Here is a 13,981-nt window from a genome sequence, read left to right as displayed (position 1 = left end):
CATGAACATCTGGAGGACCACAGGTTGACTACCCCTGATCTAGTCCAACCCCCTGCATTATGCAGGACACTCACAACCCATCCACTCACAACTCATCCACTGTAACCTGCCACCCCCTTGAACCTTCACAAATCAGCTTCTCCGTCAGATGGCTATCCAGCCTCTGTTTTAAAAAGTCCAAAGATGGAGAACCCACCACCTCCCGAGGAAGCCTGTTCCACTGAGAAACTGCTCTAACTGTCAAGAACTTCTTCCGGATGTTTAGATGGAATTTCTTTTGAATTAATTTCATCCCATTCGTTCTGGTCTGTTCCTCTGGGGCAAGAGAGAACAATTCTGCTCCATCCTCCATATGTCACCCTTTTAAATACTTGAGGATGGTTATCAGATCCCCTCTCAGTCATCTCCTCACTAGGCTAAACAGACCAAGCTCCCCCACTTTTTCTTCATACGTCTTGGTCTCCAAACCCCTCACCATCTTGGTTGCCCTCCTCTGGACATGTCCCAGTTTGTCAACATCCCTCTTCAACTAGGATGCCCAAAACTGAACACAGTACTCCAAGTGAGGCTGAACCAGAGCAGAGTAAAGCGGTACCATCACCTCCCGTGATCTGGACACGATACTCCGTTTGATACAACCCAAAATCTCATTTGCCTTTTTAGCCACTGAGTCACACTGTTGACTCATGTTCAATGTATGGTCTACTAAGACTCCTAGATCCTTTTCACACATGCTACTGCCAAGACAAGTCTCCCCCATCTTATATTGGTGTATTTGGTTTTTCCTACCTAAATGCAAAATTTTACATTTGTCCCTATTGAACTTCATTTTATTCAGTTTAGCCTACTTCTCGAGCCTATCAAGATCATCCTGTATTCTGTTGCTGTCTTCAGTTCTGTTTGCTACCCCTCCCAGTTTAGTATCATCTGCAGATTTAATAAGTATCCCCTCTAATCCCTCATCCAAATCATTTATAAATATGTTGAACAATACAGCCTCAGGACCGATCCTTGGGGTACTCCCCTTGTCACTCTTTTCCAAGAAGATGCTGAACCATTAACAAGTATCCTCTGGGTACGATTTGTCAACCAGTTATTGATCCACCTGACAGAATTAGGATCCATACCACATTTTACCAACTTGCAAAGAAGAATATTATGTGGAACCTTATCAAAAGCTTTACTGAAATCCAGAAAAACTATGTTGAAGGCATTCCCCTGTTCCAGCAAAGTAGTCACTTTCTTGAAAAAAGAGATAAGGTTGGTCTGACATGACTTGTTCTTGCAAAACCCGTGCCAAGTCTTAGAAATCACAGCTCTCTGTTCCAGCTGCTCAAGGACCGAGTGATTATTTGTTCCAAAATTTTGCCAGCTACAGATGTCAAGCTGACGGGTCGATAATTACTCGGATCCTCCTTTTTCCCTTTCTTGAAGATGGGGACAACATTTGCCTGCCTCCAATTGTCTGGCACCTCACTTGTTCTCCAAGAAGTGTCAAAAACAATGGACAGAGGTTCAGAGATGACATCTGCAAGTTCTTTTAGTACCCCTGGATGCAGGGAAGAGGAATGGGAAGGTGACTTTGCCTCCTTCGGGTAGGGAAAAGCGGCATATAAGAGCCAACTCTTATTCTTATTCTTCTCAGTTCATCTGGCCCAGTATACTTTGTTTCATTTAAAGAAACTAGGGGGCTTTTCGCACCAGGATCTTTGTTGCAAATTGGTCACTGAACGAAAAATTGCCATTTAAAATAGTGGAATTCGTCGTTATGCATACCTGCCTTTGTAGTGGAATCCAGTTGCGTTTTGTAGCGTTTCCCGCAGCTTCCGGTCTCGGCAGAAAAGGAAGCGCTATTTCCAAGCTCGTCCCGCCCCTGGCCGTCAAGCAGCCAATGGGCAGCCGTTAGCATGCTCCCAAACAGCCCCTTTCCCTTTAAGAAAGGTTTTTTTTTAAAAAAAAACAGACCCATTGTAACGAATCTGTGTAGATTCGTTGCAACGGAGAGACCCATCCAGCTGCCTAATGTGAGCTGTCGTTTGATCGTATGATCGTTGCCACGCTGCCTCGAGTGATAAAAAAAAAATCCCCCCCCCCTCTCACGGGCCCGATTTTTGGCTGAATTAATGCGTAAAAAATAAAGGGACTTTATTTCAGCAAACGGGCTTTTATGTGGTTTGTGCTTAGTGACTAAAGGTGAAGGACTGAAGCCAGGGAAGCCTCTAAACAGAAAGAGGCTCGCTGGTGCGTTTATCCCCGCTCGCTCGGAGAAAAAAAAATGGCGATCGCTTCGCCGGAAGTTTGGAGGACAGGCTCAGGAGGAGGGACTTTGAAGAAACCGCAACAATGTTAACGCACAGGTCTTTATCGCTAGTGTTGCAGATTGTTTGCAAGAGTGTAGCGCTTTCCGGAGGGTGAATCCACTTTTTGGGATTCCCCTGAAAGCGCTACAACGAAGCGCTTTTTGCTGATCGGTTTCAGGAGTGTTGCAGATTGTCTACGACGTCGTGCGTTATGGCAAATCAATAGCGTTTCCAATTGGCAACCATTGTGCGATTTTGAAGCCGTGCAAAAAGCCCCTAGGTGTTTGTGGACTGCTCCAACAGTGATCCTAGGCCACCATTCCTGTCCCCCATGTTGTGTTACGTTTTTGCCACATTGTTCATTATTTCCTTCACTAGAGAAGACTGAGGAGAAAAAGGAGTTAAGCAGTTCAGCCCTCTCTTCATCATCTGTTATAATTTCACTTTCTTGTCCTCACAGTGGTACTATGGTGTCCCTATTCTTTTTCTTGCTTGAAATATAACTAAACCATGTGCCTCATGGTTTTGGTTTTTGAACTTCCTTGTAAGCTAGTAGTTCCCTGCTTATGTAACATTCCCTGTAGATCTGAGATCTTCTCATCTTCAGATCTTGCCATCACACCACGTTCTGAATTTACGTCTCACTCCCCCTTTATGTCTAGTTTAAAGCCCTCTTCACCAGGTGTGCAAGGGTTCTCCCAAAAATACTTTTTCCGTCCCTTGTGAGGTGCACGCCGTCTCCTGATAATAGCGCCTCATATCAACATCGTTGACCATGATCCAGAAATCCAAACTCTTTCCGTCGGCAACACTGACGTAGCCAGTCATTTACTTGCATAATTTTTCTCTCTTTTCCTATGCCTCAGCCACTTAGAAGAAGAAGAGTTGGTTCTTATATGCCGCTTTTCCCTACCCGAAGGAGGCTCAAAGCGGCTTACAGTCGCCTTCCCATTCCTCTCCCCACAACAGACACCCTGTGGGGTGGGTGAGGCTGAGAGAGCCCTGATATCACTGGAGAAGAAGAAGAGTTGGTTCTTATATGCTGCTTTTCTCTACCCGTAGGAATCCCAAAGCGGCTTACAGTTGCCTTCCCTTTCCTCTCCCCTCAACAGACACCCTGTGGGGTGGGTGAGGCTGAGAGAGCCCTGATATCACTGCTGGGTCAGAACAGTTTTATCAGTGCTGTGGCGAGCCCAAGGACACCCATCTGGCTGCATGTAGGGGAGTGCAGAATCGAACCTGGCATGCCAGATTAGAAGTCTGCATTCCTAACCACTACACCAAACTGGCTCCTTACAGGAAGGACTGATGAAAACACAACCTGTGCTCAAAAGTCCTTTACCTTTTCCCCCAGATCCACAAAGTCTTTTTTAATATGTTCCATGTTCTTCTGGGCAGTATTATTTGTTCCTACATGGATGAAAAGGGAGGCGTAATGATCTGTAGGCTTGATAAGCCTTGATGAGGCTGTCCAGATAAGAACTTGGGTTGATCATCACCACCAAATGGCTTGCTACCCGAAGAACCACCTTCTCCCAAATCAACCTCCTCATTCAAGGCGATCATCTTTGGAGGCCTTACTGTGCGTATCCCAGCCTTCGGATACTGTGAGGAAGCTACTGGAAGCAGGGACTTCTCCGTTGTGGCTCTCCACCATTGGAACATCTTCCTCAAGTAGATACACTTGGCCCTATCCACTGCTGATTTTATTGCTATTAAGTATCATTTAAATCCTAATTTATATTTGATTTTCGTTGCATTTATATTGTTTTATTGTGAGGCACTTAGAGCATTTTTTAAAGGTATTTGGTGCTTCTGTAGATACTTTAGCCTGTGCCTGAATCATGTCTGTGGAGTCACCAAAAATCTTCTGAGTTGCCCTCTTTCTGTTACTGCCCTCATGCTGTTAACTCACCTCCCCGCTAACTTCCATTCAGGTAGTCCACCTCTGACTCAGTTGCTCCTAATTCCTGCTTGTGAGCTTCCACCATAGGAAAGTCCATTTGCTCCACACGTCCAGTCCAGCCTCTCTGTCTTCCATATTGCTTCTCCTAAACAGGGCTGTCTTTATTGCAGGCTGGTTAGTTTAACCACCATTCCCTGGAGTTCCTGACTCTGACAGTCGGGCACTGAAGATGAGCAAACCCCATTTGCTGGGGCAAATTTGGCTGTCCACGTCTCCATGCTATTCATCATTCTTCACTGTGTCCATAACTAGAATCATAGAACCATAGAGTTGGAAGGGGCCATACAGGCCATCTAGTCCAACCCCCTGCTCAACGCAGGATCAGCCCTAAACATCCCAATCCTAACTGCCGCGGAGAAGAAACGCAAGTGAGTGTGGGGTGCCCCAAGATCATATATGGAATACAATACCCTTGTTTCTTGTCTTCAGGTGAGTAAAGGAGCAATGGCTGCCATTCCCTCTGAGCGAATAAATCTTCTCGCTAAACCAAAGGAATTGCCAGCGACTCTGCCCAGTAAGTGATCTGTTTCCACCCTTCTCTTTAACAATCACATAAGCTTGTTCTCCGTGCTTGCCTAGCTGTCACTTCTCTGGGGATATTTTGGTACATATTGGGTGGGGTTGCTGTTCCTTGCTGCTCACTAAATAATACTTCTTTTTTTTTCATTTTTAGAAGAAGGGAAACATGGGAATAGCTGTACAAACACTGGTGCCTCTGGGCATTGTAAGATGACTCCCACTGGCATCCAGGATTCCCTTCCCACAGCTTAGTGTTCCGGGAGTGGCTGCTTATGCCCCCAAGAGATAAGCTGCCAGCGATCAAGCCACAGGTGCCAACTGCAAAGCCTTTTCCTTCAGCTCAAAGGGAAGGCACCGCTTGAGAGATGCAACCACTTTTAACTTTCCAAGTAGCCATGGTTCACTCCCAAAGTAATTTCTGCAGCAAAGCACATCTACTCTGTTTGCCTACATCAAGGAAGAGGAGAAGGCCTGTTTTGCCTCCAAGCTGAGAAGCCCTTATCTCACTGCCTTAACATCTGTACCCAATGTGCAGAAGTAACGCTTGTTGTTTTTTTGTGAGCCAAAGTGATCTGGCAGAGCTGCCACTGCCCACAGTTATGCAGTAATGAGGCTCGGCTAGATGAGATCAGAAGAAACCTCTGTACAGGTCTCCCAAGGACTTTGATTTCTAAAATACCAGTGTGGTGGGGGAATACTGGCTGAAGCAGTACAGCAAGAGTACTCAAGGTATTTGCCAGGTAGAATCCCCACCCCCACCCCCCAAACCCTGCCACTCAGCAACTATTATTTATTGGTTACAACAGAGGTGGTCAAACTGTGGCCCTCCAGATGCCCATGGACTACAATTCCCACAAGCCTCTGCCAGCGAATGGACATCTGGAGGGCCACAGTTTGACCACCACTGTACTTAGTAAATAAGCTACTCAGGAAGGACAGGGGGAATTTCTATGCAGGACTAAGCACGATCTTAATTCCCCACCACCTCCACAGGGTCTTCTAAAGTGAACAATGGCTGCGGAATCTGATCATTGATCTCTTGTTGAGAGCGAAAACACCTGCAAACCATGTTTGATCAGAGACGACAGTGGCACAAAAGAAATTAAAAGTGTAAACCACAGAAAACAATCCCTATTCTACTTGCCTTTGACTCACTTAAGATAGTATCCTGTAACCCCTGGCCAAGGTTGGGCGCTTCGACGCCCGAAGCAGCCGGTCTCTCCCTGCGCCGCCAGCACTGTTGCCTCAGGTTGGAGAAGGGTCCTATTACCAGCCAAGTGCAGCAGGAGGACATGTGGATATATATATATATATACTAGAAAATAAGCCCACTGTGGGAGAAATACAGCGGGCGCTAGCTGAGGCACGCAGTGTGGTGGGGAGGCTTACCATGGCAAGGTGTGGCGGGTGCATCCGGGTCAGGCGGCGGTGACGGTGGAGGCAGGGTTACTGGCAGCGGGTGGCGGCGCGGCCTGCTGGCAGGTACGCAGGCCGGGGCCGAGGCAAGAAGTAACGGTCTGCCTGTGGAGGTAGCGACGGTGACAATGCTGCAGCCGCTGGTGCTGGTGCGGCTGGCTGGCAACGGCGGGAAAGCGGGGGGGTTGCACTGGGTGCGGCTGCCCCCAATGCGTCCATGGTCGTCGAGTGCAGTTGGTGGGCCGGAGGAGAGGAGCCGCGGTGCGGTGGGCAATAGTGGCGCTCGGCAAGGGAGGAGCCACCGCAGGCCGGGAAGCGGCCTCTGCGGCGTCGCGGCCCGGCCGCAAGCAGGCTGCTCGGAGCGAGCGTGCGGGCAGCGGCCTGGAAGCGAGCCTGCGGGTCGGGGCAGCACTGGAACTCCTTAGCACGCGGCTGGGGCGCGGGGAAAGTTGTTGGGCCGGCCCAAGGAGAGGCGGCTGCCGGCGAAACCCACCTCAGCGGTGGGCAGGGTGATCTCTCCCGTCTTTGGTACCCTGCCCCTTGGCCAACGCAGCGGGTCCCTCTTGGGCAGGCGGGGGGAGGCGGCAACATTGATCGGTGGAATGGAGGCGGCTGGCGGCAGCTTCTCCTGGCAGCTGGAGCGGCCTCGCCGCGTCTCTGACGCGGCGAGGCCGCCCCTGCAGCCAGGAGAAACTGGAGGAGTACCCCAGCTGGAGGACTCACCGCGCTGGCAGCGAGTTAAGTCTGTGGCATGAGTTTCTGGCGGGGGAAGCAGCTGGGGGAAGCAGCCAATGGGGAGCCGCGCAAAGCGCAAAGCGTGGCTCCCCATTGGCTGCTCGGGCCTGGATGGACACTCGGAGGACCCAATCAGGAGCTGCTTCGCAGCTCCTGATTGGACCCTCCAAGTTTTTATCCCGGACAGGGCCCACCCTAACTCCTCCCAAACAGCCCTTACTCTTTTATTTAATCCGCGACGCGGCGTGGCTTAAAGATTGAAAGACCCAAGTTCAAATCTCCTCCTGGCCATGAGCTTGCTTTGTGAGCCATTCCCGCTCACCAATGCTAACATGGCAGGATAATTTCAAATGAGTAGCCGTGTTGGTCTGAAGCAGCACAATTAAATCAGAGTCCAGTAGCACCTTTAAGACCAACAAAGATTTAATCAAGGCATTAGCTTTCGAGTGCTGAGGAAGGGTGCTTGCACCCTTGGACTATGATTTTATTATGGCAGGATAATGTTGACTTGCCTCATAAGGTTCTTATGAATATACTATGGAAGTTTTTTGAGCTGTTGAAATGCCTTGTATCAAAAAAAGTATTAGTTTAAGTAGAAGTTCTTTGGGTTTTTTTAATTAGCTGTGGTGTCCTCCCTCCCTCACAGTCTTGGTGCAAACTCTGGCAAGCCAAGGCTGATCAACAGCAAGCAAGCTCTTTGCTATCATTGTATCTCTGCATCCATAGAGTTGCTATTTCTCTGAGAATGAAGTATGAACTCTGGGGTCCAAGCCTGAGATCCTTCCCTTCAACATGTGAGGCATCCTGGCATGAGATTCTTTGGAGGCAAGCCTAGGTTTGCACCAGGAAGCACAAATTCTGCACAACAGCAGAGTCTTTCTGAAACTTTAGGAAAGCTTCCTGTGACCTTCTCCAGTTCAGCCTGTCATTCTGTTTTGGCTTGTTGCAGATAAACCAAGAAAACGAGTCAGTCGTGGGATGGTTAGGAATGCAAAGTTTGATGAACTCTCCAAACCCCGAATCTACACCCTTGATGTACGTGACCCATACAAGATTTCCAAGAGTGCTCTCCAGTATGTCCCTAGTCCTCGTATTCTTGAAATCAGCTCTTCTGTGAGAAGCAGAGTTGCTTAAATTACATTGCTGTTCCTCATTCTTGACCCTCAACCAATTTAGGCCATTCATTAAAGGATCTTGCGCCCCTGAGATCTGACCTGGGTCTGAGGTTTATTGGTGGGTCAAGCTGTTTCTTCTGGTCGTTGGGTGCAATACTGGGCAAAGGGAACAGATTTTATCCCATGTGCCTGGAAGATCAAGAATCTATTACCTTTGATTGCAGTGCATTTTACGATAGAAGGAGAATGGGCCAAGTACAAGAACACTAACAGCAGGTTCTACAGGAGTATCTTATTTCCCTCAATAGATCCTACTTTACCATCCTTCCCCACAATTCACACTCACAGTCACCTTTGTCAGGCATGCTTAGCACTCCCTAATCAAGGACAATATAAAGAATTCTCCACATAGGTGTATATGTGCAATTTCATATTTTTAGCTGGAACAATAAATGAATTAAAAGTATGAAATCCATTTGCAAAGCTATGGTTCGAATCCTGAAATTGAAGCCACTTAATACGGTGTAAGTTTTAAATAGTCATTTAGGGATGCCAGCCTCCAGGTGGGACCTGGGTACCCCCTGGAATTATAGTTCATCCCGAGGCAACAGAGATTAGTCTGGCTGCTTTGTAGGGTGGGCTCCATAGCATTAGACTCCACTGAGGTCCCTCCCCATGCAAATCCCAACCACCCCTGGCTTCACCTCCAAAGCTTCCAGGTATTTATTTATATTTATATACTGACCAGTTGTCCCGTTGTTTAAAGTAGCATTGCTGCTTATCTTGCCCAAATGTTGATCTCATGCAATTATTCTACATCTTTTGTGCAGGCTGTTTGAAAACTAGCCTAATTTTATAGGCTAAATGTCCCGTTTTTTTAGGAACTCTCATTTCTAGGATTTTCTAGTTGTTTTGGTGTTTGTATGGTTTTGTTGTCGCTTGATGACACAGCTGAAACTGTGAACTGACTGCATTGAAAAGTATTTGAATGCTTGAATGATATAAAATATGAATGTTGTCTATGACATTTTGTCTGCCACACTTCAGTCACAATGAAAGTCACCACTTGTTTTCTGCAATTATCGATTGATGGGTAAATATTTTTTATTTATTTAATTTATTTATTTGATTTCTATACTGCCCCTCCATATGGCTCAGGGCGGTTTACATACAACATGGGGGATACATGGAACGAATTAGTACATAACATAAACAAATACAATAACAACAGCCCAATAATGCAATTTCAGTGATCATAAACAATACAACAGGAACGGAACCCAGCCAAGGCCTCCAAGAGGACAGACTGGTTCAGGCCATGGAGGGATGTCTGAGGGGGGACCTGTTGACAGTCTCAAGCAAATGCTTGGTGGAGGAGCTCCCTTTTGCAGGCCGTGCGGAATTTTGGGAGTTCGGCCAGGGCCCTGATCTCTTCAGGGAGCTCGTTCCACCAGGTGGGGGCCAGGACAGAAAAGTTCTGGCCCTCATTGAAGACCGATGTACTTCTTTGGAGCCAGGGATCACTAGCCAGTTGGCTGTGGCAGAGCGTAATGCCCTTTCGGGGATATAGGCGGAGAGAGGGTCTCTTAGGTACTGCGTATGGCCTTGAAGGTAAGAACCAAAACCTTAAGCCTGCTCCGGAATTCAACTGGAAGCCAGTTGAGTTGTTGAAGTACACAGGACGGATGTGAGATCTCCACTGTGTATTGGTGAGAATCCTGGCCACTGCGTTCTGGACCAATTGCATTTTCCGGGTCAAGGATAAGGGCAGGCCTGCGTAGAGCGAGTTGCAGAAGTCCAGTCTAGAGGTGACCGTTGCATGGATCACTGTGGCTAGGTGTTCTGGTGCTAAGTAGGGCGCTAGTATCTTGGCGTAGGTGGTAGAAGGCCTGCCACGCTACTCTTGTGACCTGTGCCTCCATGGAAAGGAAGGCATCAAGGATCACCCCCAAGTTTATTTGGTCCCTTCTTACCCAGCCGCAGGACCTCCGTCTTTGAAGGGTTGAGCTTCAGAAGACTCTGCTTGAGCCATTTCGTCACTTCTTCCAGGCATCTGGCTTAGGTTTTGGGGGGGGGGGAATCAGGTTGGAGGAGGAAGAACTGGGTGTCATCTGCATATTGGTGGCAACCCAGCCCAAACCTCCATACCAGCTGAGCAAGAGGGCACATGAAGATGTTAAATAAAATAGGAGAGAGGACTGCTCCCTGTGGGACTCCACATGTGAACCCAATCTGGATGTCCATATCCTTTTTGAATAATGGAACCCAAGACTGAATTCGATATTCTATAGAGCTGGGATATTTTTTTCCTTTTCCTCCAGCCTGTCTGAAGAGTTGAAGTGCCACTAAGTATAGGTCAAATGCCATAACCTCCATGCATCTTGAATTAGAAGGCAGTGCACCTGTCAGAAGGGCAAGGCACCTGTGACTTTCTTCCAGTAGGCCTGAACTCCATCTTCTTGGTTTATGAAACAGGCCTTACCTATTGCCATCCTGGGCACTGGCCAACCCTGGATACTTCAGAAAAAGACACAAGGAAATTATGGGATGATTCATTCATTTGACATTTGCACTTTTCCCTTCAGGACTCAGCTGGTTCAGGAACTTAGCTCCGGTTGCTAGGTTGGCAGTACAAAAGAATTCAGCTCCTCTCTCCATCCTCTTCCACCTTTTTGACTTTTTTTCTCACTTTCTGGATTGCCTTGTATACCCCACAGCCCTGTCCTCAGCCCTCCCTCAGTTTGGCTATTCCCACCCACTTTCCCTCCAATCCCCCCATCTCTCCCATGTGTTCCCCTCACACGGCTCTCTCCACCCTACATTTTCCCTTTAGCTCTGCCCTTGCCCCACACTCCTACCTTTTGAAACTCCCCACATTTCTCCCCCACTTTACCTACACTCGCCCTCCTTTGCTCTTTGCTCTTTGCCCCCCCACCCCTCTACCTCATTGCCCCGAAAGCGCCCGACCCCTCATGCTATCTCCCCCAAGACATTCCACCTCAGTTGTCCCCGCCCCTGCCTCACACATCCTTCCCGAATGACTAGTCGCAGTCCTGATCGTGCCGTTCTCACGGAGCATTTCCTCTCGGGGGCTCTCTCAGCCTCCCCTCCCTCCCAGGATGTCTGTTGCGAGGAGAGGAAGGGAAAGCGGTTGTAAGCCGCTTGGACACTCCCGCGGGCTGTGAAAAGCGGGGTATAAACACCGACGCTGCTTCTTCCACTCTCCTCGCTTCGCCTCTCCCCGCTCCCGGCCCCTCTTGGCCCCCCTGGCGCCGCCCCCTCCCTCTCTAACTCTCCCTCCCTCCGCCCGCCCCTCACCTGCCTCGCCCCCCACCTCGCCCCCTGCCCCGCATTGTGCCTCGCCTCCGCCTCCCCCTCCCCGCTCGCTCCCGTGCGTCGCAGCCAATCCGCGGGCGGCTCTACATCCGGGGCTCTCCGCCCCCCCCCCGGCCGTTCGCACTCTGGGCTATGGCGGAGGTGAGTGTGTGTGTGTGTGTGGGGGAGAGTGTGTGTGGGGGGGGAGGGGGTCGGACTCTCCCCCCGGGCAGGCATGGGGAGGGGAGGGGGCCGCCGTTGGGTTTTGGAGGGGCTCCTGGGAGGAGGGGGCGTCTGAGGGGGGGGGCAGCCCAGATGCGGGACGGGGCGGGCAGGTGAGGATGGGTGTGGAGCTGCAGGAGTTGGGGGGGAGGCTCGGGGCCCGGCGGGGGCGCAGGGGGGGGGCTCCGTGGGGATGCCTGTGAGAGGGGCCGTGCAGCGGAGGGGGGGAGGCATGGATGGCTTCCGCGGGACTGGGGGAGGGGGTGGCTGCTGATGGGCAGGAAGCAGCTCGAGTTTTTTTTGGGGGGGGGGCTGAGATGTGCCACGTGACTGTTGGGGGGTTGTCAGGGGGGATCCTCAGTGACTTGGGGGAGTGCTGCTGATGGGCTGGGAACATCTGGAGTTTGGGGAACTTTCCAGCCGCAGAGACTTTTCAGGGGGGCTCAGCAGCGGCATGGGGAGCATTGCCTGCAGAGATTGGGGTGCATCAAGAATTTAGGGGTGCAGAGACAGAGAACGAAGAGTGGTGACTTACGGGCACATTTATGGAGGGTCGGTGTGGGATCTGCCGGTGAAGACGGTGTCCCTGAGGATTCTAGAGGGCAAAGTGTGGGTGATTAGGGCTCTGGGGTGCAGGTGATGGGGATCAAACAACTGGCATTTTGGATGGAGTGGAGGATGCTGGAAGGTGGAAGGATCCAGCCAACTCTCTAAATGCGTGTGCAGTGGAATAATCTGAAGAATAATCTGCTGGAGGTTTAAAAAGTATTTTGGGGTTATAGCTGGAATGAGGGGCGGGGTGAAGAAAACCAAAGCGTTTACTCTCTGAAGGGCTGGGGAACTTGGATCATTGCAAAGGGCATCCAGAATACAGAGAAAGGCACAACAACTTTTTTGGGGGTCACACTGAAAGGGGTTATGGAATCACTGTTATTTTTTAAAGAAAACTGCCGGTGGCATAGCTGGGGATATATGGAAACTTCTGAGATGGATGGGTGGGACCAAAGTAACTGGAAATGTGAAATGGTAGAGACTTATCGAGAAGGTTAAATGGGATCAAACTCCTGAAATGAACCTCAGTTGGAACGCTTGTGGGGGCAACCTATTGGAATCTTGGAGTGTTTGAGGGTACAGGCAGAGGCAACTCCAGTTCACCAGCTCTTTCACTCCTGCAAGGTCCTTATCGTACAAAGCGGCATATAAGAACCAACTCTTCTTCTTCTTCTTCAGTAATGTCAGAGCTCTCTCAGCCTCACCTCCCTCACAGGGTGTCTGTTGTGGGGAGAGGAAATGGAAGGCACTTGTAAGCCGCTTTGAGCCTCCTTTGGGGAGAGAAAAGCGGCATAGAAGAACCAACTCTTCTTCAGTAATATCAGGGCTCTCTCAGCCTCACCCCCCTCACAGGGTGTCTGTTGTGGGGAGAGGAAAGCGACTGTAAGCCACTTTGTGCCTCCTTCAAGTAGAGTAAAGTGGCATATAAGAACCAACTCTTCTTCTGCAGTAATATCAGGGCTCTCTCAGCCTCACTTGCCTCACTGGGTGTCTGTTGTGGGGAGAGGAAAGGGAAGGCAATTGTAAGCCACTTTGAGACTCCTTCGGGTAGAGAAAAGTGGCATATAAGAACCAACTCTTCTTCTTCATCCTCCTGTGAGGTAGATTAGGCTGCTGAGAGAGAGTGGCTATCTTAAGATGCCTAGCAAGCTTCAGAGGAGAGGAAAGATTTGAACCTGATGCTAGTCTGATCCTGGTGTTCTTAACTGCTATATCTCACTGGCTATCATAACATCGGTAGTTTCTTCTTATGATAAGACTGGCAATGATACTCTGTATTAGCTGCAGCTTCCAAATTCAGCTTCTAAAATGCCCCTGTAACAACAGTCCACCCAAGAGCAGACCAAAGATCACACCTGAATCCTGGGAGGCAACTCCATCATATTCAACTGGTCACTCCTTCAGTGGAGTGGCCAGTTGTATCTATCTTGTCTGTATCCATCCCAGTTTGTTTGTCAGCGTCCTGCGTCCTATGTTCCCCAAAGAGCAACACGCTCTGTCAACTCCAACCATCTGGTGATCCCTGACCCCAATGAAATCCACTGGCTTTGACCAGAGCTAGAGTCTTCTCATCCATGGCCCCAGCTTGGTGGAATGAACTCCCCAATGAGATCAAGGCCTTATCAGAACTCAAGCAGTTCCATAGGGCCTGCAAAACAAAGCTCTTCCACCAGGCTTTCAGATAAGGCTGATGACGGGGACTCCCTAGAGTTGGTCCCTTCCCAGGCAGCTTGACCCTCAGCATGTCCCCAGCCAGTGCTGTTATGGTGGCTATCTCTTCTTCACTGTTGTGATCGCCCAAATGGTGTTATTGTTGCAACTGTTAAATCTTTTTGCTGGTT

At 49.5% G+C, this 13,981-nt stretch overlaps 2 protein-coding genes across 11 annotated transcripts in view; both read left to right on the top strand.

The window, feature by feature from the left end:
• The window catches only part of SPMAP2 (sperm microtubule associated protein 2), a 36,601-nt gene extending 28,459 nt beyond the window's left edge, over positions 1-8,142 (top strand). For 3 of the 5 annotated variants that reach the window (XR_013230687.1, XM_077336262.1, XM_077336263.1), the window contains 2 exons: positions 4,696-4,780; positions 7,886-8,142. Coding sequence is in view for 3 of the 5 variants with exons in the window: in XM_077336262.1 (XP_077192377.1) it covers positions 4,696-4,780; positions 7,886-8,070 (270 nt within the window). In the remaining 2 variants the exon portion in view is untranslated. Of the gene's footprint in view, positions 1-4,695; positions 4,781-5,778; positions 5,914-7,885 lie in introns of those variants that run through there. The other 2 variants (XR_013230688.1, XM_077336264.1) reach the window with 1 other exon arrangement.
• Positions 8,143-11,403: 3,261 nt separating this feature from the next.
• The window catches only part of MIER2 (MIER family member 2), a 32,043-nt gene continuing 29,465 nt past the window's right edge, over positions 11,404-13,981 (top strand). For 3 of the 6 annotated variants that reach the window (XM_077332155.1, XM_077332151.1, XM_077332157.1), the window contains exon 1: positions 11,404-11,528. The gene's annotated coding sequence lies outside the window, so the exon portion shown is untranslated. Of the gene's footprint in view, positions 11,529-12,078; positions 12,354-13,981 lie in introns of those variants that run through there. The other 3 variants (XM_077332153.1, XM_077332154.1, XM_077332152.1) reach the window with 3 other exon arrangements.

The sequence above is a fragment of the Paroedura picta genome, chromosome 4 (genome assembly GCF_049243985.1).
Source record: "Paroedura picta isolate Pp20150507F chromosome 4, Ppicta_v3.0, whole genome shotgun sequence".
NCBI classification, from domain to species: domain Eukaryota; kingdom Metazoa; phylum Chordata; class Lepidosauria; order Squamata; family Gekkonidae; genus Paroedura; species Paroedura picta.
This window is presented reverse-complemented; position numbering and strand designations above follow the sequence as displayed.